The sequence below is a fragment of the Phalacrocorax aristotelis genome, chromosome 1, assembly GCF_949628215.1.
Source record: "Phalacrocorax aristotelis chromosome 1, bGulAri2.1, whole genome shotgun sequence".
In the NCBI taxonomy this organism is placed as follows: domain Eukaryota; kingdom Metazoa; phylum Chordata; class Aves; order Suliformes; family Phalacrocoracidae; genus Phalacrocorax; species Phalacrocorax aristotelis.
Genome location: NC_134276.1, coordinates 185,232,958 through 185,254,458, shown reverse-complemented (window position 1 = coordinate 185,254,458; position 21,501 = coordinate 185,232,958). Strand labels below are relative to the sequence as shown.

The 21,501-nt window shown below is 37.7% G+C and overlaps 1 protein-coding gene across 4 annotated transcripts in view; it reads left to right on the top strand.

Moving 5' to 3' along the window:
* Window positions 1-21,501, top strand: part of TMEM117 (transmembrane protein 117) — a 237,064-nt gene that overhangs the window by 143,899 nt on the left and 71,664 nt on the right. For all 4 annotated transcript variants that reach the window (XM_075080966.1, XM_075080963.1, XM_075080965.1 and 1 more), the window contains one exon: window positions 17,294-17,391. In XM_075080966.1, the coding sequence (XP_074937067.1) occupies window positions 17,294-17,391 (98 nt within the window). The remainder of the gene's footprint in view (window positions 1-17,293; window positions 17,392-21,501) is intronic.

The following is a 21,501-nucleotide window of genomic DNA, read 5'->3' as shown; positions in this document are numbered from 1 at the left end:
CCCGATATGACTAGTGTGAGGAAGGCATGCTATTGGCAGGCAGGTGACAATAAGGAGGGTCATTCAGTAAAAGAGTGGTAGATAGCCCACTAGAATAGACTTCCCTGTGTTGGAGACTGGGACAAGAGCTTGAGCCTGGCATTTTTGACTGCATTTGACTTTGCAGTCTGTAAACTTCTGCTCATACAAAAGTCTCTGTGGAACTTGGACCTAAGTTCATTTTTCAGGCTGTTAGTCTCTGCCAGTCTAATCTTAAGAGCACTCTGTTCAGGCCAGAAGGGCATATGTGTGTGAAATATTTCATCCTATGTTTATGCGTAGGATACATGCATAGACAAAAATGCAAAACAAAAAATGCAAGTGCACCTATCGTTTATGTATAAACTTATTTTCTTGTACTAGCATGAGACTTATGACTGTCACTTTTTAGTGCACTGTTAAAAAAATCACCATTAAAAATAATCATTAATGTCATTTTACAAATTTTAATGCCTCAAGTCATTTATTTTTCAAAAAACATCATCCTTTTTTACCTGTAAGAGTGTTTAATATAAGTATCTCCATGACACAGGAAATCAAGCAGTCATTTGCTGTTCCTATGCTACATTTGTCATTGTACTGAAACAGCTAGCAAATTGTCATTTTTCTGACCATTTTCATAAATTCTATGCACCAGATCACAAGTAACAGCTCCAAATATGTCCTGTTTACCATCATTGATAATTGCCAGCATATTTTTGGTAATTGTGTAGTCAGAAATAGAAAAACCAATTTTACTTAAAAGGCAGAAATATTACTTTCCAATATTGACTGTGAGTGTCATGCTATGGTTGAAAAATTGAGACTGAGAAACGTGATTCTGCAGTCAGTCCTTCCATTGCCTGATCACTAACTTGCCTGAAAAAATCTGTGTGCACGTTGTTTGCAGGATTGTCCCTTTCATAGCCTCATTTTTCTAGTGGAAACGATTGACAGAAGTCACATTTGTGTGGAAAGCCAGGGGTAGGTAGCTTTACAACGAATGATTCAAGAGCTTTTCAAATTTTTGTCCTACATTATTGGAACCCAAAAGTTTAGTGGTTGCTGGGGTGGGTCTAGGCTTGGTGAAGACACAGAGATACCTGTCACAGAGCACCTACTTCAGCAGTGCTAATCACCCTCCCATTTGTACTCCTAGTACAGAAGAAGCCCCAGTGAATCAACATTTGGTAGGTCATCAATCAGAGCAAAGAGAAAACTCAAGATTCTTCTTACGCTAAACTATATTTATTTTCTGTCTGCTGAGTACAGGTTTACAACATGATTTAACCTGTTACCCTATTGGCTGTACTGAAAAAGTCACCAAAATTCACATCATGAATCAATTTAACTTCATTTGTCAATTGGAAAAAAATAGAAGGAGTAGAGGCTAAATCCAAATCCATATGTGCAAATCCCAGCATAAGAGGCACAAGGATGTGCAATGGATAGATGTCAGGCCTTGGTCATAAGAACAAAAGCTGTGTTTTGTGGTACTACGTCGAAGTTAATATGCCTGCCTCTCAGGAGGCCAAGTCATTTTAGGTCTGCTGTCTGTGAACTGAAGTTAAGTAATGCAGACAGCATTGCCGTCCACAGAGAACACATGCTGGCTTGTATGGATGCTAGTTTAGAGGTTTCTTTGCTGCATTCCAACATTGCTGCATTGTGGACCAAAGGTGCTCACAAAAACTCATATGAAGTCTCTTCACATATTTATCAAATTACTAAGCAATTATTCCATTGTTTCTCTAACAGACGTCAAAGATTCACATCACAACTCTGGATTCCATGTATTTTTAAGGTATCTTAATTACTCATCAAAGTGCAAATTCTAGAGACTACTCTAATTAGGAGTAGCTTCCTAATTAGATAGATACTTTAGGTAGTATCTATTTTTTGCCTGTCTCTCAAGCACATGATAACACTGGGGTCTTAGACCTGAACCTTCTGCTCCCAGAAGCAGTGTCTTTAGTCTGCCTTGGCTTGGTTCTTGTCTTGTGGGTTGATCTCCCGTATTATGTGAACAGATGTTTGGATTCTCTTAAACACCTCAGGAGCAAATGTCGATCTGAGATGTTCTAGCAAGTGTTCTAAAATCTAGTTTAAAGCGGTAGCTTTCTCTAATCTAGGGATAATCTACCTGTCAGTGTCAACCTTCATTTCTGTTGAAGGAAGTGTAGACAAGTACTTTTATGCTCTGAACTGGATCTCCATTCATTAGTATGTCCATTTACTGAGCTTATTTCAACCTCATGCTCTCATTTTTAGTATTCCATCATTTCCACACTTCTCTCTCCCTGTCTTCCATCAAGGTCACTCTCTTTTTAGAACTTCTTTCAGTCATCTCTGAGTGTCTGTTTTCTTGTTTAATTTTCCCATCAAAAATAATGAGATTTTTCAAAGCTGAGAAGGGTCTTTATTAAACTTTGGTTTTCTGTGTAGGATTCAGGAAGTCCTTTTACAAACTAAAAATGCCTGTACATACTGTGTTTTTACCTGAGAAATGCTTCATACTAGACCTAAGGTTGCACCAATTTTAGCTAATCTGGAGCTGTAATCATATTTCATTCTTCATCTGTTATAAAATGTTTTTGCCAATATACACAGGGGAGTTGCAATTTCAATAAAAGTGTTTACAGATATTACTGGTTTTCAAGCATATATAGATTTATGTTTATATGCTTTTATAAATCTAAAAATTTTGCTCCAATTTTTCAGCCAAGTCACATAGACAATGTCTTGAGATTCCTGTTTATCTGACAAGATAAATCAGGGAATCTATATTCTAACTTTATGCGTTATACGTATACTGAACATCACCACTTACATTTGTCATTTATGCTTGAGGTTTTACCAGACTAGGTCCGATAGACAGCAGTTAAGCCAGTACTATACCTCCTAGGTTACTAGGTACCTAGGTTAAAATGCAAGTGAAGTGCATCAGCACTAGCTTAGGTTTACATGGACTGTCTTTCAAATTGGAGGTGGAAAGGAGTTGTTAGGTACAATGCCACAGTGCTCTCATACAATCAGGCTACTCAGTCCTGGGCTGAGTAATTTTAAAATGCATTTTTCTGCACAAGGGATTATGATTTACAATGGGAACTCAGAGGCATTGAAACTGGAGTCTAGGGACTGGTTCAAAGATGACCTGCCATAGTCAAGACGGGGAGCATGAGACAGTAGTAAAGCAGAAAGTATATATTTGATATAGAGGTGATATAACTTAAAGCAAATTAACTGTAAATATGTATTTACTTTACCTATTGCAATAGTGTGCAATAGTAAATATAGTATCTTTATCTTTTCCCAGCTAATTCTTACCTTGAGGATATGCAGTTATTGTTTGAGAACACTAGTAATCTAACTGGATTTTTACCTTCTCTTTAAAGTTAGAAGTTAAAAGGCAAAGGTGTTTTTTTTTAAAGTCATTCTGTTTATGCTTAGTCATTGGAGAGTTTTTTGTTTCTTATTTATCAATGAACATTTCTAGAAGGTATTGAGACAATGTGATCTGGGCTCCGGAGGAGGGGCTTACACTTTCCCAAAATATGATGTTTCCCTCCTTGTGCTAAGAAAGCAAGGCGACGAGCTGGAGCTCAGCCAAATGGTCTACTCAGAGAAGCCAAAATGAGAATGCTCTTGGGTTATGTTAATGTCACATAAGGGAAACATATATAAACATAGGCAGGATGAATGAAATAAAGGTGACTTTAAATTATACATTATAGCTAATTCAAGCATGTACATACAATCTGCGTTCAGTTTCCTGAGAACTCTGGGGGAAAAATGCAGAATTACCATGTTAAAAAAAAAAAATTACTAAACACCTGATCTGGCTGAAGAAAAGGGGTGACTTGACAAAACATCAAGAAGAGAAGGGATAAATACAATACTAAATCTAGTATTTTATTTTCTTAGTCAGAGGCAAAAAGGTCAAAGCTTAAGGCAAAATAAGGCAGTCCTGTTATACATTCTCCATGGCATTATACTAAACGTAAAACAGCTTACCAGCTACATTGGAAGCTGCTTACCAACATTATTAATACAGAACTTTGCAGTGATTAGAGAGCATTCATTTTTGCTTTGTAAAGAAGAAAGAATTTAAGATACTAATTATAAACCCTTCAAAAGTTATGGAATAAGAAATGGCCAAAGCCTAAGTAAGATGTTGAAAAGTCAACTGGTTTTCAACTAAATACCAGCCAGACAATTTTCAACAGAAGGTGCAATCTTATGCAAAACGCTGATTAAAATGCTTAATCAAGTAAGCCGAGATGACAAACAAGACCAGCTGTAGAGCAAAGATTGTACCATATCAGCTGTGCACACAGTGTGGCCCAGCCTTGAGAAGTGTCCACATGAGAAGTAAAAATTGACCAAAAATTGTTGCTCAGAAGAGAATCTGTTTAAAAAATCTGCTTTGCACCATGTTGATAAAGCAGTGTTTTTTAATTTGTAGCATCTGAACTTTTAAGAAAATCAACTTTCCCTTTCATATAAAGTTGGTCTCCTTGAGATTTTTATCCTTTGTTCTTTTTAAAGAATATGTTGGTTTTCTCCACAGTGTGTCTTCTGAATATGTAAAAGGTAAAAGTATGCTTTAATGAGTGACCATTAGCTGACTTCATATGGCTTTTTGTGTAGACAGTTGATAAAGAATAAACATGTCAAACAAAAGGCAAAAAACTGTGCAACCATGATCTAGTGTTATTTGCTTTCTTCTGAATGATATCAATCCTGCTTCCCCATGGGATGAATGTTTGCAGATGGATAGTGATGCATATGAAGCCAGGAAAGAATATTTTAAAAAATCTTGATTCTTTGTTTATATAAGAAAGACTCAATTTCTAATAAAAGTATAGCATGGGCACAGACTTTATAATATAGAAGGCTGAATAACAACTGTATATTAAGAATTGTGTTCTCAAGTGGAACAAATTTCATTCCATTCTCTTTGAATGTTCTGTTTGCCCAGAGGTCCTGGCATTCTTTCACTCCTTATTGAACTAAAGCAACAAAAAATACAAAGTTCTGCCTGTGCTCAGGTAACTAAGCATTTTGGTTAAAGACTGCTATTTTCTATAGCCAAGGGGGTGTGAGAAGGCAATGTTACTACCAATCATTTCCAGCCATCCTTGACTTCCCAGCTTGAAAAACCAGGTATCTACTTACTGTCAAATTTGCTGTGGAACATCTTTCAGCACAAGTCCAGAAGGAAGTGTAAAATCCTGTCCCTAGAGTTATAGCAATTTCTGTCAGCTCTCATCTTGCTGTACCTCCTTTCCCAAAATACCCTCTAGCAGCCCAACTAGTGCTTAAGAATTCTTCACAAACCGTTATCCCCTGTGTGTCTTCAATGTTCTTCCCAAACAAGGAGCAGTATGAAACATTTTCAGTTGTATCCATTAATGTTTAATAACCAGCTTTCCCCTTTGGTGTTTATTATACAAAAAGATATCAAAACTCCCAGTTATTAAAAATGGTAATATTTTGTCTTGGCTCTGCAGTAGCAGGAATCTTATCTGAAAGACAAAGTTTGGAGTTTTGTGTGACTATAAGGTTGTCTTATCCTCCATTTCATTTCAAGACATCATAGTTGGTGAAAAGTCTGTGAAAATACAAACCTTAAAACCTGAATGCAAATAAAAGAAAACGTAATTATATTATCTTTCTTAATTTGGTATATCTGAGCTGAGCCGATCACATTATTTTGAGGGAATAGCAGTATTACTATGGTTGGAACACTAAAGGCCTTCAGTATTATAATTCTTTAATAGAGATAACTTAAGTGGTGATCCGTTTTCTGAATAATTAATCCCAAAAGTTCCCTATTCAGGGAATAGGGACATACTTCATTTTGTGTTCCTCTTTCAACACTGAGAATACCTTGAACAATCCCGATACAGTTTAAGAGTAATCAGCATTTCTGAAGAGACACTACATTTCTTTTGTGCAATTTTTGATGGGTATTTTTACATTTCAATTATAATTTGAGGTGTTAAAAAATTGACCATCTGAATGTTCTTAAAGAACACAGTCTGATGAAAAAAAAAGTTTGTTGGCTTTTTCAAAGCAAAATATTTTTATTCACAATAGCAAATGACTTTGCAACAGAGTCTGGAGTTTTTCCTCTGTTGAAGTGGACCCAGTACTAACCACCAAGTACCTTCCATGTACATTCTTCATTCTGGAAGCAAGACCAAAGTAATTTTTTTAAAGGGGATTGGAGAAAATTGTGACCGTGCTTGCACCTCAAGTACAGAATTGGCCAGGAAATGTGGACAAATAGAAGGATTTCTAAACTGTTGATGGATTTTGTTCTTAATGTGGTTGTAGCTTCAATATAAAAGGGTAATTAAAAACAATTAGTGATGTTGCTCATAAATCTGGCAAAGGACCAGGAACCGAGCAGAAAAATCTTTTAGTGTTAGAATCCTCTGTAGTATGATAAAGAAAAAGAGCCATGGGAAGGTTTTTCAGAAGTACTTCATGAATTTTTGCAGTTTGTTTCCTATTAACAGTTTTCATTTCAAGTCAGTATTTATAGAAACTTTGAGAAATCTGTTTTGTACAGAATTGTTCTCATTCTCTACTTAGAAAATGCAGTCATACAATAGCTGTGTTTGCTATATGCAGAACAGGAAAGGCCATGTGAAGGAAGTTTCAAGTTCCATTTACTTATTCTGTAGCTACAGCTTCTCTGTGCCAGTCACTGTAGAGAAGTGAAATGGATTGAAACCACTCTGAGCTGTCAGCATATCACAGCTCTGAATCAACCGGGAAAGCAACACAGTGTCAGCAGCATGGAGATGGATTTTTGTTTAATTAGGCTCTTTGTTCTGGCAAGAGGAAGCAGGTGGGTGTCACAGCACAGTGGCCTATGTGCCTCCCGCACGTCGCTGGGGACCTCCCACTGTTTAGATGGTTCTTGTGTGGCTTACGTGGCTGGGTGTGAGAGAGTGGTGAAAGGCAGAGCACAAACATCAGAGCTTCATTTTTACCAGGTTCTGCATGATGTAGACACCAACAGAGATTTTTGAAAGATGTGCTTATGATGCTTATATTTACTCTAGCTAACATGCTATTGCTCTAGAACACGTTGTGTAAAGTGAAAATAAATCCCAACAATCAAGTAGCAAAACACACCCATTATATCTCACATTCACTCAGCCTTCTCCACAAAAAAATACTTCCTCAGTAGTCACTAAGTTGAAGGTAAATAAAGAAGGAAACAGCGCCCCCCCCCCCCCAAATTATTCACTAGTAATTTGCTATTGTCACAAATTCTTGTCACAAATGTTTCTTCTTCTTTCACTCCCTCACCTGCCAAAGAATCACCCTAACACTATGTCCTTACTGAGAGTGTTGCCTATACATTTACCAGGCTTCTCTCATCTGTTAGCTCACCAAATATAGTTAAAAAGTATTAGCTGGAAAGGGAAAGGCAGGTGAAAAGGCACCGAGTGGCATCTGTGTTGTCATTTATGGACACCAACATTTTTCTGAAGAGCAAGAACTTCAAAACTACAATTGTTGGAACAGCAAATGATGACCTTCTGGCACATCAAAACACAAACAGTAGAGAATTTCATGGACAGTTCACAAGTCTAACTGTGAGTCTCTGAGGGTATAATGATACAAATACAAATAATGGGGCTGCCAGAGAGTAATAGTTAATGGCCGTTGAGAAAGCTTTCTGCATCTGTCGTAGCACATGAATACATGCAAGTCGTAACGAGAAAGTTGTTAGAGGCAGATATTGAAAGAACATAGGCCTGAAATTAAAGTGGATCAGTAGAAACCTTTTTCATGTGAACGTGTCTTGCATTGGACTGCTTCGTGTCTTGGGAATTGACGTGTGTCTTTAAACACATGCCTAGGCTGGAAGCATGCTCCACTGCAGGTGTTCTGGTAAGCTTCCAGTTTGCAAAGCCCAGAAGAACTGTGCAGCCTGTGGTGAAGACCATGATGAGGCAGGCTGTCTCCCTGCATCCCATAGAGGTTAATGGTGGAGCTGATATCCACCTGCAGCTCGTGGACGACCCCACGCCGGAGCAGGTGGATGCACCCAAAGGATGCTGTGGATGCTGTGACCCCATGGGAAGCCCATGCTGGAGCAGGCTCCTGGCAGGACGTGTGGCCCCGTGGAGAGAGGAGCCCAGGCTGGAGCAGGTTTGCTGGCAGGGCTTGTGAGCCCCGTGGGGGACCCACGCTGGAGCAGTCTGTTCCTGAAGGACTGCAGTCAGTGGAAGGGACCCACGCTGGAGCAGACCATGAAGAGCTGCAGCCCATGGGAAGGACTCACACTGGAAAAGTTCATGGAGGCCTGTCTCCCGTGGGAGAGACCCCACGCTGGAGCAGGGGAAGAGTGTGAGGAGTCCTTCCCTGAGGAGGAAGGAGAGGCAGAGACAGTGTGAGATGAACTGACCACTGCCCCCATTCCCCTTCCCCCTGCGCTGCTGAGGGGAGGAGGTAGAGAAAATTAGGAGTGAAGTTAAGTCTGTGAAGAAGGGAGAGGTGGGGGGAAGTTGTTTTTAAGATTTGGGTTTTATTTCTCATTATCCTACTCTGATTTGATTGTTAAAAAATTAAACTACTTTCTCCACGTTGAGTCTGTTTTTCCCGTGAGGGTAATTGGTGAATGATCTCTCCCTGTCCTTATCTTGACCATTGAGCCTTTTGTTATGTTTGAAGATTAGAGTGACATTTGCTTTCCTCTAGTCCTTGGGACCTCTCCTGTCCTCCACGACCTTTCAAAGATGATGGAGAGTGGCTCAGCAAGAACATCTGCCAGCTCCCTCAGCACTCAGAGGTGCATCCCGTCTGGGCCCATGGGTTTGCGACTGCATCGCCAGTCTTCCTTTTACTGATGATGATGTATTTAAAGAAGCCCTTCTTGTTATCTTCGACGTGCATTGCCAGATTAAGTTCCAGGTGGGCCTTGGCCTTCCTCTTTGCATCTCTGCTCACCCTGACAACATTTCTATATTCCTCCCAAGTGGCCAGTCCCTTTTTCCATGTACTGTGAACCTCCCTCTTCCATTTGAGTTTCTCTAGATGCTTTTTGCTCATCCACACGAGTCTCCTGGCTCCTCTCCCTGACTTCTTCCTCCTGGGGATGCACCGATCTTGAGCTCGGAGGAAAAGTGTTTCTTGAATACTGTCCATCTCTCTTGGACCCCCCTGCCTTCCAGAGCCCTGGCCCATGGGATTCCTCCTAGCAGGTCTTTGAAGAGCCCAGAGTTGGCCCTTTTGAAGTCCAAGGTTGTAATTTTGAACCTTCTGTCCTTTCCGTCAAGGTAGCAGAAGCTGCCTATATTCTAATGACATGCTGGCTCAATTCTTTCTTCGGTTCTTTGCTTTGCAGCTAGGTGTACAAGATTCATAAGCTGAAACAAAGAAGAAATTGCAGAAGAATCTGGTTCTGTAGCTACAGGAGATGGAGAATCCTGGAGGCTGATTCTTGGCCTAGGCACTTGGTGTGCCTTTTGCATTCAAGTCAATGGATAAAGCCTATAACACTGGTTAAACTTTTAGAACTGAGAGATCGGAGAATAAAAAAGGGCACTCCCATTTGATTGCTTTAATCAATAATCTACTATGCAAAAGAAAAACAATGCATCTGTGGCGTCGTTCCCTAGAGAGATCTGCATTTTTATTCTCAGAAATACAGAAACGCATCCTGTGGGAACCTGAGTCAAGCACCTCTTGTGATATGACTCATCCATGGTCTACAATCCTTTGGCTGTGAATACTCCTTTCCAGGACCTGCCCAAGGAACTTGGATTCTATGTTTCTTTGTCTGAATCAGCTTGCTGAAGGCAAAGCCTAATTTTTCGGCATAGGATGTGTGAATGCGGCCCTTTGCCTATGATGAACCCTCATCCCTTATGAGCCATCATGTATTTCATTAACTGAGTTAATGACACTTTGATGGGAAACACTAAGAAAAGTAGGAAACTGGATTGGGATTCATGTCATCAGACTTCCAGTGTCAGCAGTGTGAACATGAGAGCAGGTCCTGTTTTAGAGTGAAGAGAAATAGCTACGTCTTTACAACAGAACCTATTCTGAAATCAGTTGCACCCCAGAAGTGCCTTTTTCTTTTCACTGACTATAAAAAGAATCTACACCAGTCTAGATGCGTATGGCATATGTGCACCAAACATGGCATGAATTCTACCTCTGGCCTTTTACCAAAACCACCAAGCTCCCTAAATGAGTAAAGCAAGCTCTCATGCCGTGTCAGCTTAAGATGGAACCGAGTTGAATGTCTTAAATAAAAATCATGGTGTAGCTTTATGTCTCACACTTTGTAATAGTGATATTAGCCAGACCTCTGCTTCTGCGTCTGTAACACTAATAAGGAAGCAGTAAAGAAAGAAAAAAAGTCTTCTGAAACGTAGTGTCAGTGGTTATATAAACAGCAAGTGCTTGCCACATGGCAGCCAGTATATTTTGTTGCATATATACAGTGATTTGTGTGCACAGTAGGGACTTGAAACATGGTTGGAAATGAGATGGTGCAGCTTAGAATTTTTTTTGCAGAAGCCCTACTTCAGTTGTGCAATTGTTCCTAAATAGTTATTTATATTTATGAAGTGTCAAGGATTTTCCAGTTAAAGGAAAATTATTCTTCTTTTTTGTTGGTTTTAGATTTAAAAAAAAAAATTCAGGAATTATTTCTGCTGGTATTGAAATACAAAGTATAATTTCCAGAATAACTTGAATAGACCTAAAATAACTGTAGACCAGGTTTCTCCATAACTCACCTTTTGATATCTAAAGAAATTTTTCACCACAAATTGATTGTGGGCTAGACACTTCATGGAGCATTTTGTCCCGACTCGATTTGGAAATTGAAAGGAAGCGCTGGCAGGGGTGACTTTTCCAAAGCTGAGCCTAAGGTGTATATATTTTTAGATGCTCTTGTCTTCTTGTTGAGTTGTTATCCCTGCCTGGATTGTGACTATCAAAGAAACTGCTATGATAATATTAAAAAAACAAATCAAGACCTATTGACTAAAAAAGAACAGGCTTTCTGCTTCCTCAGTGGGAGAAGAAATAAATTTGCATGTATCAGTCAGTAAAGATGGCAGAAATTAATATAAGCCACTTCAGTTTTTGTAAAAAAGAAGTTCTTTATCTGGTTTTGGTGGACATTCAGATGTAAGACGGTGCACGTGAGCAAATGCTGTGGATCAGGAGAATAATAGCTCATTAGAGCAACGCTCTGGAAACATTTTATTGGCGGGAAATGTGCAAATGCAGAAAATAATACTGGGAGCTATTGAGGAAGCAACAAATTAAACCGTAGTATTATTTATCATTCATATTGATCACTGAATTGTGACAGCAAATTAATGTTGTTTTTCAGGATTTACCTATTGTTAAAACAATATGTGTTGGTAAGACAAGAACAATGTGCTTGCTCTGATTAAAATGAGAAAACAATTAAAGAGTAGACTGAAAGGGCCACAATTTGTCTCTGTGATTGCTGTTGCTTTGAAAATGCAAATATAAAAAGAATTTCTTACAATAAATTGAAAGGGAAATAACCTAACATGAGCTTGACTGTTTTCAGGATAGGAATGAAACTACACTAGTAATGTTTGAAAATGTAGAAAGCAGACAGAACTACTTTAAAACCTAGCAATGTATTTACAGCTGACTATTAATATTTAGATTGAAAAAATCACCCACCTTATAGATCAGTAAGCCTAAGTACAAATATTAGTTACATTTGTTTTCAAATGTTTACACATTTTGTATATTCCAAAATGCAGCAGAGTGGATTAAAATAAATTAACAGTTATTTCTGAAGGATGTGTAACAAAGTTTTCGACACTTCTGCTCAACTGCCAAAACAACTTCATAATTAAAGGAGCCATTTCATATTATCACTGTGTAAGTCATGGAAGTGTGTCGTGGTTTACCCCAGTCAGCAACCAAGCACCACACAGCCTCTCACTCACTCCCCCAGCCCCAGTGGGATGGGGGAGAGAATCGGAAGGGCAAAAGCAAGAAAACTCATGGGTTGAGATAAGAACAGTTTAATAATGACAATAAAATAGTAGTAGTAATAATGGTAATGACGGTAATGATGATGGTGGGGAGGAGGATGATAGTAATATGATGATGATGATAATGATGATGATGATGATGATGAAGAAAAGGAAAATAATGAGAGAGAGAGAGAAATGAAACCCAGGGAAAAAATAAACAAGCTGATGTCGCTGCTTCCCCTGGGCAGCTGCCCCCAGTTACTATACTGGGAATGATGTCATATGGTATGGAATATCCCCTTGGCCAGTTTGGATCAGCTGTCCTGGCTGTGCCCCCTCCCCGCCCGGCTTCTTCTGCTCCCAGCAGAGCATGGGAAACGAGAAAAGTCCTTGACTAGTGTAAGCACTACTTACAAACATCTAAAACATCAGTGTGTTATCAACATTATTCTCATACTAAATCGAAAGCACTGCACTGTACCAGGTACAGTGAAGAAAATTAACTCTGTCCCAGCGAAAACCATGACAAAGTGTTAAGGTATGATCCACAGAAGGCAGTTTTCTCCCTAACATCCAGATGAAAGAAGCATAAAAACATTTTCCATATAGGTTACTTTTGTACCTCAAGTGAACAGCTCTGCAATTCATCTTCTCAAAGAAGATGAAGACAAAAATGATGGATAGAGGTTTTTAATGACTGAATACTAAATGTTTCCCTGGTTTACTATGATACAGTGTAGTACTTGAAGACTGAAATATGATAAAGAATTGATGTGTAGTTAGTGGAACACCTATATGTAGCTCTTACCTAAAAGCACATAACAGCAAAGCAGAGGGAGTATATGCACTCAGTGGTATACATTAGCTCTCATTGACTTCACACTTTGACTTCAGGAAACATAATTACTTTAACCTGATTTAGCCCCACTCCAGAAAAAAAAGTGCGTACTCTTCAGAAACACATAAGCAGTGTTGTGTCTTTTAAAAGGATGTCAGTGGGTTCTTTTGATGAGGAAGATTGTGCTGCACAAAACCAAGCAACATACATGCACCTATGCTGGCAAACTGCCCTCGGGCTTGCTCCGACTCTATGTCATCCTTACAATTTCTGAAATTTCTGAAAACTTTTAGAATTTATGATGCTCATACTTATCAATTAAATTCCTAAGTTGTAGGACTGAAAATAATGTTTCTTGTGTAAAGAGTTCAGGGAGAGTGGAAAAGTGCTACTTATGGCCTATTTAAAGGCTGAGTTTCAAATGAAATTAATTTAGTGCTACTTATGAAGAGGTTTATGACTTAAAATAAGATGTTTTGAAATTGTAAAATGATAAAAATAGAAAAAATTAACACTTAAAATACTTGGGTCATATACTTGACAGTGGTAGAAATATGTATTTTGCCAAATGCAGAGTTATTCAGGCTACTCCATTTTCCATCAATAGCACCATGATGTCTTGTCCTCCTGGCTGAGTAGTTGCACATGAACAGATTCTTTACTCATGTGAGATCTTGGAGTCCTACTGTCCATTAGACCTTTCACTGCTTATTGCTGTATCAAAATAATAAAAAATATTTCAGAGTTCACCATTTGGTTATATTTCCAAGCTTTTCTTGTCGATTTTGGCTTCTTCTACAATAAATTCTGTTAAATTCTGGAGGGCTGCTCTCACTCTATTTTGATGATTTATCCAAGTATGATAAAGCAATGAAAATCCTCCACTGGCAGTTGGTCTCTACTTAATGAGTGTTACAGCATGGAATACGTCGCATCCTAGAGAGCTTGTCCCGAGTCCATTTCTCTTTCAAGATACTGTTTCTGCAGTTTCTTATGTGGAGGAGTGCTACTAGGAAACTATTCAATGTACTTTTATACCTCTAGGTTTCTAAAATGCAATTTGGCAGATGAAAGCATCTTGGCCAGCGGCCCATGCCACATGAGTTTTCCAGGAATGATCCGTTTGTGCTCTGAAGATGAGAGCACGATTCCTACTAGTGAGGAATTTGGAAGACACTTTGAAGGCATGACCAAAGTATTAGGTCATTTTCTTCTTTTTTTTTAAAGAAAGTTTTACTTGCAATTAGCTTATTAATAGAGAAGATACTTAGCCTTACCTGAAACTCCCGCTGCAGACATTGCCTCTGCTGGGAGGGATCCTGTGACATACAACGTAGCATTGTTTGACATGATTGTCTAGGGAGCAGAGATCTCAAGTATGTGCTGAGCATCCTGAGCAACACGCTCAAAGAGCAATTACACGCAGAAGTAAATGATCCTTCAGGTGTTTTACTGTTCCACCTAGTATATCTCACGTATCTTACTGTTTTGTTGGGTTTTTTTGAGTTTTTATGATTTTGCTTTCTGAACTTGTTGTTCATGTAAGTTACTTGCTCTGAACATGATTTTGAATCCCGGGTTCTCTCTTCTATATAGTATGACGTCATTTTTCAGACAGTGGTAGTATATGAGATCAAAAGGAACAATTTAATTTTCTGTAACAAAACTTGTGAATTGTGACATTTTGCTATAAATTTAACGGTAGTGTTATTCCTTTTTAAAAGGATTATTAGTTATCTTTGTAGTTAATGGGAGTCAATAAAGTAATGTTTTTATTTAGCAAATTGAAATTTAAGATTCTGTAATATGTGGAAGGCATACTAATTTTTTATGAAAATATTTTGCTGTGACATGTGTGTCACTTAGAAAGTCAGTCCATGTGTATTATGCAGGTTTTTGTGTGCGCATTAATACAGTGTAACCATGTCTCTCATGAGGCACTAAGTAAAATGAAAGACTATACAGTCATTATATGTAGGGGCCATTTCTTTCTGAATTGAAGCAGTGTGATTAATTGATTAAAGTATATCACATCTCTTCGTTCAAGAAAATAATGCATTACTTAATTACTTTGTAAGTGGCTTTCCCTGTTTTATCTTGATTATGTAGGATGCATGCATACACAGAATTACTGAAGTGTTCAATTAATTTTATTCCTGAGCATCTGCAGTGTTTTCACATATAGTCCAGTAAAACAGAGAATTGTTTGCTGGCCAGCAATTGCATTGTGAAATGCAAAGAGAGAGAAAAAAATACACACTCACGCATCTCTTTATACTAGGTTGTGCAAATTAAATTAAAATTTATATTTTTTCTTTTTCTAAAAACATAATTCTAATAGCAGCAATGAGTTTTTGATGTTGCTATCTACAACTTATTTGCACTATGACAGTGTTGAGTGCTTTTCTCCCTTGAGCTGTTTTCCACAGTGACTGTCCTTGACCAAACCAGAAAATGAATTTGATTTCTCTAATGCAAAAGGTAATTGGATTTCTCTTTATGGAATGTATCCCTTTAATGACTGTCTCTGCTTCAGCCAATTTAGCTGCAACCGACCTGACATTGATCTGGTGATATGACTTTAAATAAATGCCAAAGCTGGGAGATGAAAGACCAACTGTCTGATATCAGAAAGAACATTTCCTGCCTCATCTTGCCATTTTCCTCAGAAAATGTCCCCTTCTTGAATGTCATTCTTATGAAACATGCTACTCTAATAATTGGTCATAGAGCAGCAGATTGCATCCTTCCACCGAACAGAATAAGTATTTCCCAGAAAGTGTCTGGAGAAAATATTTTGAAAATTAAATAAAGGCTCTTAAAATATCTAGTCTTCTTTGCAAATTTTCATTACTGTGTAGACTCTTCCTAAGAGAAAAGGGTATTACAAAAGTAGTGGTTTAAATCTTTACAGAGGTCTCATTCAGCATTAAATATTTATCAAAATATTTATTTAGATAATAGGCATCTTATTAAAAAGTATCATAGCATGCTGCTCTGAGAAAAGATTTACTACATAAAACAATTAGTAAAGGTGGTATTTTGGGACATAACCTGTTCTTTCTTCAGGCTAGGCTTAATGGAGTCATAAAATCCTAAAATGTTTTTCTGTTTTTTAACATATTCATTATCCTTCAGACCCATCCTGTCAGGATAGTATGCTGAGCACTTTTAACGCCAAATGGGCTTGGAACCAAAATTTAGAAGTTGAATGTAGTTTATAGGTAGTTTTAATTTAATATGGGCCATGTGGTTGGTTTTTTTTGATAAACACTGTTAATGTTGTTGATTGAAAGTGGTAGCTCAAACTCGGGATGGCAAACTGGATTTTAAAAACTCTGTATATCAAAACAAATGTAGTGGAAGATAAAAACAAAAAATCTTGACTTCAACTTAAACTTATTTCCTTCTGAAATCTTATTAAGAGTTATTTTCAGACTAATCAAAACAGTTAGTAATTTTCCACTGTTTACTGATACCCCGGTGACAGATAGTAAGAATTTGTTTTACGTATCTATATTTTGAAGCAGGTGCTAACCCCTACTTCATCTGTTCAATTATTTCTTAATCTTTACATATGGGTAGGTTTTCCACTCTTCTGGATCTTTTGCACAGTGGAATTGATGAGTTTACTGTATTGTAACTTTCGGTGCTTTTTAGTACAGTTAACCTGAAGTAAATGGATATGAAAACACAGATTCCCGAAGGTGCAAGTGCCTGAGGGGTATTCACCTCCCTCATTTGGCTGAAAGTCATTTTTAATACTTTTGCTTTCTACCCAGAAGTAGTGCATGCGCATGAGTCTCTGGACAGAGAAACAGATGGTCTCTTTAGATAGGAATTATGAAAATGAGAATAAATATTTCATACTTCTTAAATTTTGTGCAAATTTTAACGGATTTTCCTGTCTCTAGTCCCAAGTGTGCTTTTCTTACTGATACCAGGAAGCGAGAGGAGATTGTAACTGGCATATAGTGCTTAATTCCCAAGCTCGCACTCCCTGGCTGCAGTTCTGATTTCAAGAGTAGAAATTCTGCTGATGCTGCTCTCAGGAAGTGGGTCCCCTCTCCCAGGCTGGACCAGAAAGACCAGAAGGCTTCACAGCCATAGGGGAACACAGCTTATGTACTGTAGGTTGCTGTAACTTTTAGACTAGTTCCTCTTCTCTTCTTACCTTTGGATCTCCACAGATTTTCTTGTTTCTCAAGGAGTTGCATGCACTTCTAGGGGCAGAATATGTAGGCCAATATACTTTATCCTGAGTGCAAGTAACACTAGAGGTATTATTTGTCTACTGCCTAACTATTAAAATTATCAGAACTCAAGCAGGCGTTTCATGCATAAAATAAAGTGTTCGTAAAGTCTGTGTTAGTGCTTTCTTCTGTGACACCAGTTTAACTGTGCGTGATTTCTTCTTTCCCTGTAGGTCACTGACATGATGCTTCAGGACAAACCCTACCCAGACTGGGGAAAGTCTGCCAGAGCTTTCTGGAAGAAAGGAAACATTAGGATCATTTTATTCTGGTAGGAAGATAGTCAAATCAAATAATTGTAAATGAACCTTTTATAGAAAAATATATCTTCTAATTGTCTGTGGCAGGAAGAGATGTAAAGGGAATTTATAGTTGGGAAAAAAAGAAACTTGGTCTAACAAAAAATCAAACATTGCAAAAGCTGTACATGAGAGAACAATTCCTAATCAAAATAATTGATGTAAAAATATAATCTTAAAATTGATTTATACTGTTTCTTTTATTATATCTTTGATGCTGTTTATAACTGAGTTGTAAAATTAATGCTATATGCAATAATATTTAGATGTCTCGTTGTCAGTCCTTGTAATTAAGGTAAGTAGATATGTGAGTGTCCTTTTATGACCTTGAAGTTAATTATAGTAATTCTTTGAATTAACACATGAATGGGATTTCAAATGGTGAGTCAGCCTCAGATTATTAAGAAAAATATTTAAAAATCAATGGGAAAAATTGCAAGGGGTAAACATTTGTTTGACCCCAAATGTAGCCTCTTCCAGGTAAGTTGTAACTGTTAAAACAGAAAAGAAATTGTGGCAGGAAAATGAAAGATGGAAAATGTATAGTGTAAGAGGTGGTCTGAAGACCTTACAGCCGAAGATGAAACAAACTGTAAAGATTTTTTTCAACGACATCAGAAGCAGGAAATCTCATGAAAATATTAACAGACCTGCTCTTTTTTGGAGTAGGTTTAGAAGGAATTGCAACAGAGAAGGTGAAAGATTTTATTTACGAGGATTCTGCTACAGAAAGTGCAATGAAATATCTATGCTTTTAAAGTAGTAAAAAATAGATATTAAATTGAGGCAAGTAAAGGAAATAATAAGAGAAAATTAAAGATTAAAAAGAAAGCAGAATCAGATGGCTACAAACAAAGTTTATAAGAACTGAAGGGGCTGAGCTGATGCAAATTTTGTTCGCACTTAATTGCCTGTTGAAAAACTAAATGTTAAATTTGGCTACTCTCTTGGTTTTGTTGCTTTTTTTCAACAAACTAGAATTATCTTACTGGCCTGTAAGTCTGAATTCAGTGTTAGCTAAATGGATTGAATGAATGGAAGAATACATCATAGAATTATAAGCAAAACTCTAGATTAAATTTTGCTAAAAGAAGCCAGGGCAGCTTTGCTGAAAGAAAAACTTCTCTGCTCTGTTAGAACTCTTCAAATGTGCCATCAAAATGATGGATGAGAAAAAAATGCTTGATCTAATTTATTTGGACTTTCAAAAGGCTTTTGACAAAGTTCCTTACTGAAGGCAACTAATAAAACTAGTAAGCCCCATGGAGTGTGCTGAAGATTTAGGAACCATCTCAGAAATGTGCAATGTAAGGTATAAATAAAATATTTTTCTGCTACATTGATAAGACAGGGGAGTCCTGTTATTTAATGATAGAAGTAGTACTCATTATTTGTATACATCCTGTACATTAGTGACATGACAGAATTTGAACATGAAGTAAAAATTTTGACAAATGCTAGCATGGAAAAGGGATCTTAGGAAGCTAAGTGAAAAAAATAATGATTGAAAAGTTTGAATTACGGAGCAGAGTCGGTGGGGACTCAAACAGCTCCTTGTCATCACTGCAGGATGTGCAGAGGAGGATTCTGTCTCCGTGTGATGGGGTGGGCAAAAAGGTAAAACAAATGAATAAAAAAATGCTCAGATAGGTAACAAGTGGGCTAGCACTGATTACAGTGTCATTTGGTTAAGTCAGCAAAAAGCTTTGTCTAGAACATCATTGATTTTTTTTACCCTTGTCTGAAGAATAGCCTTGTCTGAAAGACTGGAAAGGAGATTAATTAAGAGTCAAGAAAAAACTTCATTACACAAAAAGACTGGAAGAACACAAAAAAGGGTTAAAAGCAAGATGACATGACAGGGAGATTTCAAATCTACATGCCAGACAGGAAGAACAATAAAATGCTGTTAAAAGTACTTAAATATTGTTGCGAGAGGTGTTTTGACTTCTTGCAGTCTGAAATGTTATAAATCTGTATTTTCTTTCAAATAATATTCACATTAACAAATCCTACCAAAAGTTTAAAATAGAGATAAAATAAAAAAATATGGTTCTTTGCATGCATGATTCTCCTACTAAAGAGTATGCTTAACAGCGATTTCAAAACCTAAAGGGTGACATATATGCTTTTGTTTTTAGCTTTAAGCAGTGAAATAAAATAACCCCGGGCAACAGTCTACATTCTGTAGAGGCATTATTTAGATAGTGCACTTTAGACATTAGTGAAAGTAGACTTTCCCCCCCCCCCCCAATAAGGAGGAAAAATAGAGGGGGGGTGTCAAAGTGTTGTTATGTATGATAACGTAGGGTAGTTGTATTTCATTTATTGTATCTTAAGCAGTGTAATGTGAGCAGCCTCATTTATGGAATGCCCTAAATGAAGCCTCCTCAATACTATGTCCTACACAGGCACTGGTATGCCAGAATCCATTTATTCGGGACATTTCCTAGTAGCACACCTGTTTAGCAGAGATACTGTAATACAGTACACTGTATTTTAATTATTCTGAATACTGGATATGTGATGCACAGTTTAAAGTGGTTGATGAAACAAAAATTTTAGATACACACTGGGCTTGTTTTTCTGTTAGCGTTATTTTTATTTTTAGGTTTACTTTGTAAAATTAGAAAATGTATATAAACATCCCATAGACAGATGGATTGTCATGGGCATGAAGGCACCATCCACTTGTTTCTAACAGTTGATCATGTGACTGCTCTGTGTTTCTCATTTGGAAATGTTTTCAGCTCTCCAATGCAACTAATTAGCAAAGGTTTTGATTTAGCTTATCATCTCCTTGTTTAAATCATTCCCTGGAAACACTGTCAGCAATGGGTTGTTGGTTGCTCCTGAGGATTTAGGCTTTTCGAATGTCTTCACAATATAATTCTTCCCCAAACAGCTCAGCTAGCTCAAAAATGAGCTTTTGCTATTTGCTTTTGTCTAACCCATCACTAAGGAGTTCATTGAAGTGCTTTCTACTTTCTATTACGTTGGGGTTTTTTTGATAGAAATGTCACAATTTTGGTCGTTTCAAGCTCTGCTACATGGCTACTTCCACGATCCAGAGGCCCCTTTGTATAATGCTGTTACAGTCTGTGTTCTATTGCGCAGGGATACAATGCAAATACAAACACGCTTTCTTACAGATTTAAGGAAGCTTTTAGGAAGCAATGAAGTGTCTGGAACCCTGGCGGAATTACTGGGACAGTGCTGACGTGTTTCTGGGTTACCATCGGGCAGGAAGATGAGGCTGCAGTAGAGAGACAACTGTCTCCAGTGCTCTGTGGTTACTGTCACTATTGCGGAGTTACAAGCGCGAATGGAAGTAGGCTGACTTATCTTTTTGGCTATGTTGATAATTTTTCTGTTTTAGGAGAGACAAATTATGTATGACATGAGAGGATTGGCATTTGAAAGAAGTAACAAGAAAAAAGGTTGTTAAATTAAGCCAAGTAAAGATCTTGGACGAGACTGACGACAAGCCGATAGCAGTAGCTAGCGATAAGTTAAATAAATAGGACAGTATGGAAGAGTAGTTATTTTGAATATTGGATATTAGAGGAAGCAGAATGGGAAGTACAATGTGAGAAGACTGGTTATTTTGCATATTTTGCATTTTTTATTCCCCTGGAACACTGAATAAGTCCAACCTATAATAAAGGCCTCTTTTTATAGGGAACCACTTGTTAAGAAAGACAAATAAATACATTAAAGGTTAACTACAAGTGGAAGAGAATAATGTTAAGACCCTTCATGAAAAATTACTTAAACCTAATTTAGTAAATGGTTTTTATAGTATTTATAGTATTTCTCCAAGTAAACAAAGCTGTGCAATATTGAGCTTTCTAGATGGTACCGCGAGGTTTGCTGAGAGCATTATGCTCTTACACATCTGCACAGGAACAAGCTCTCAGAAGCAGTGCATACAGGGGGCATTGCTAAAGGCAGTACATACTAATGGCACAGTATGTGCTCAGCTTATATAGTCGTCACCTGTATAGCATACAGCTCTCCGCCACCAAGGCCTGTGGTTAACCTCGGCCTACTTTGTGCCTGAAATCACTGTCTCCTCATCG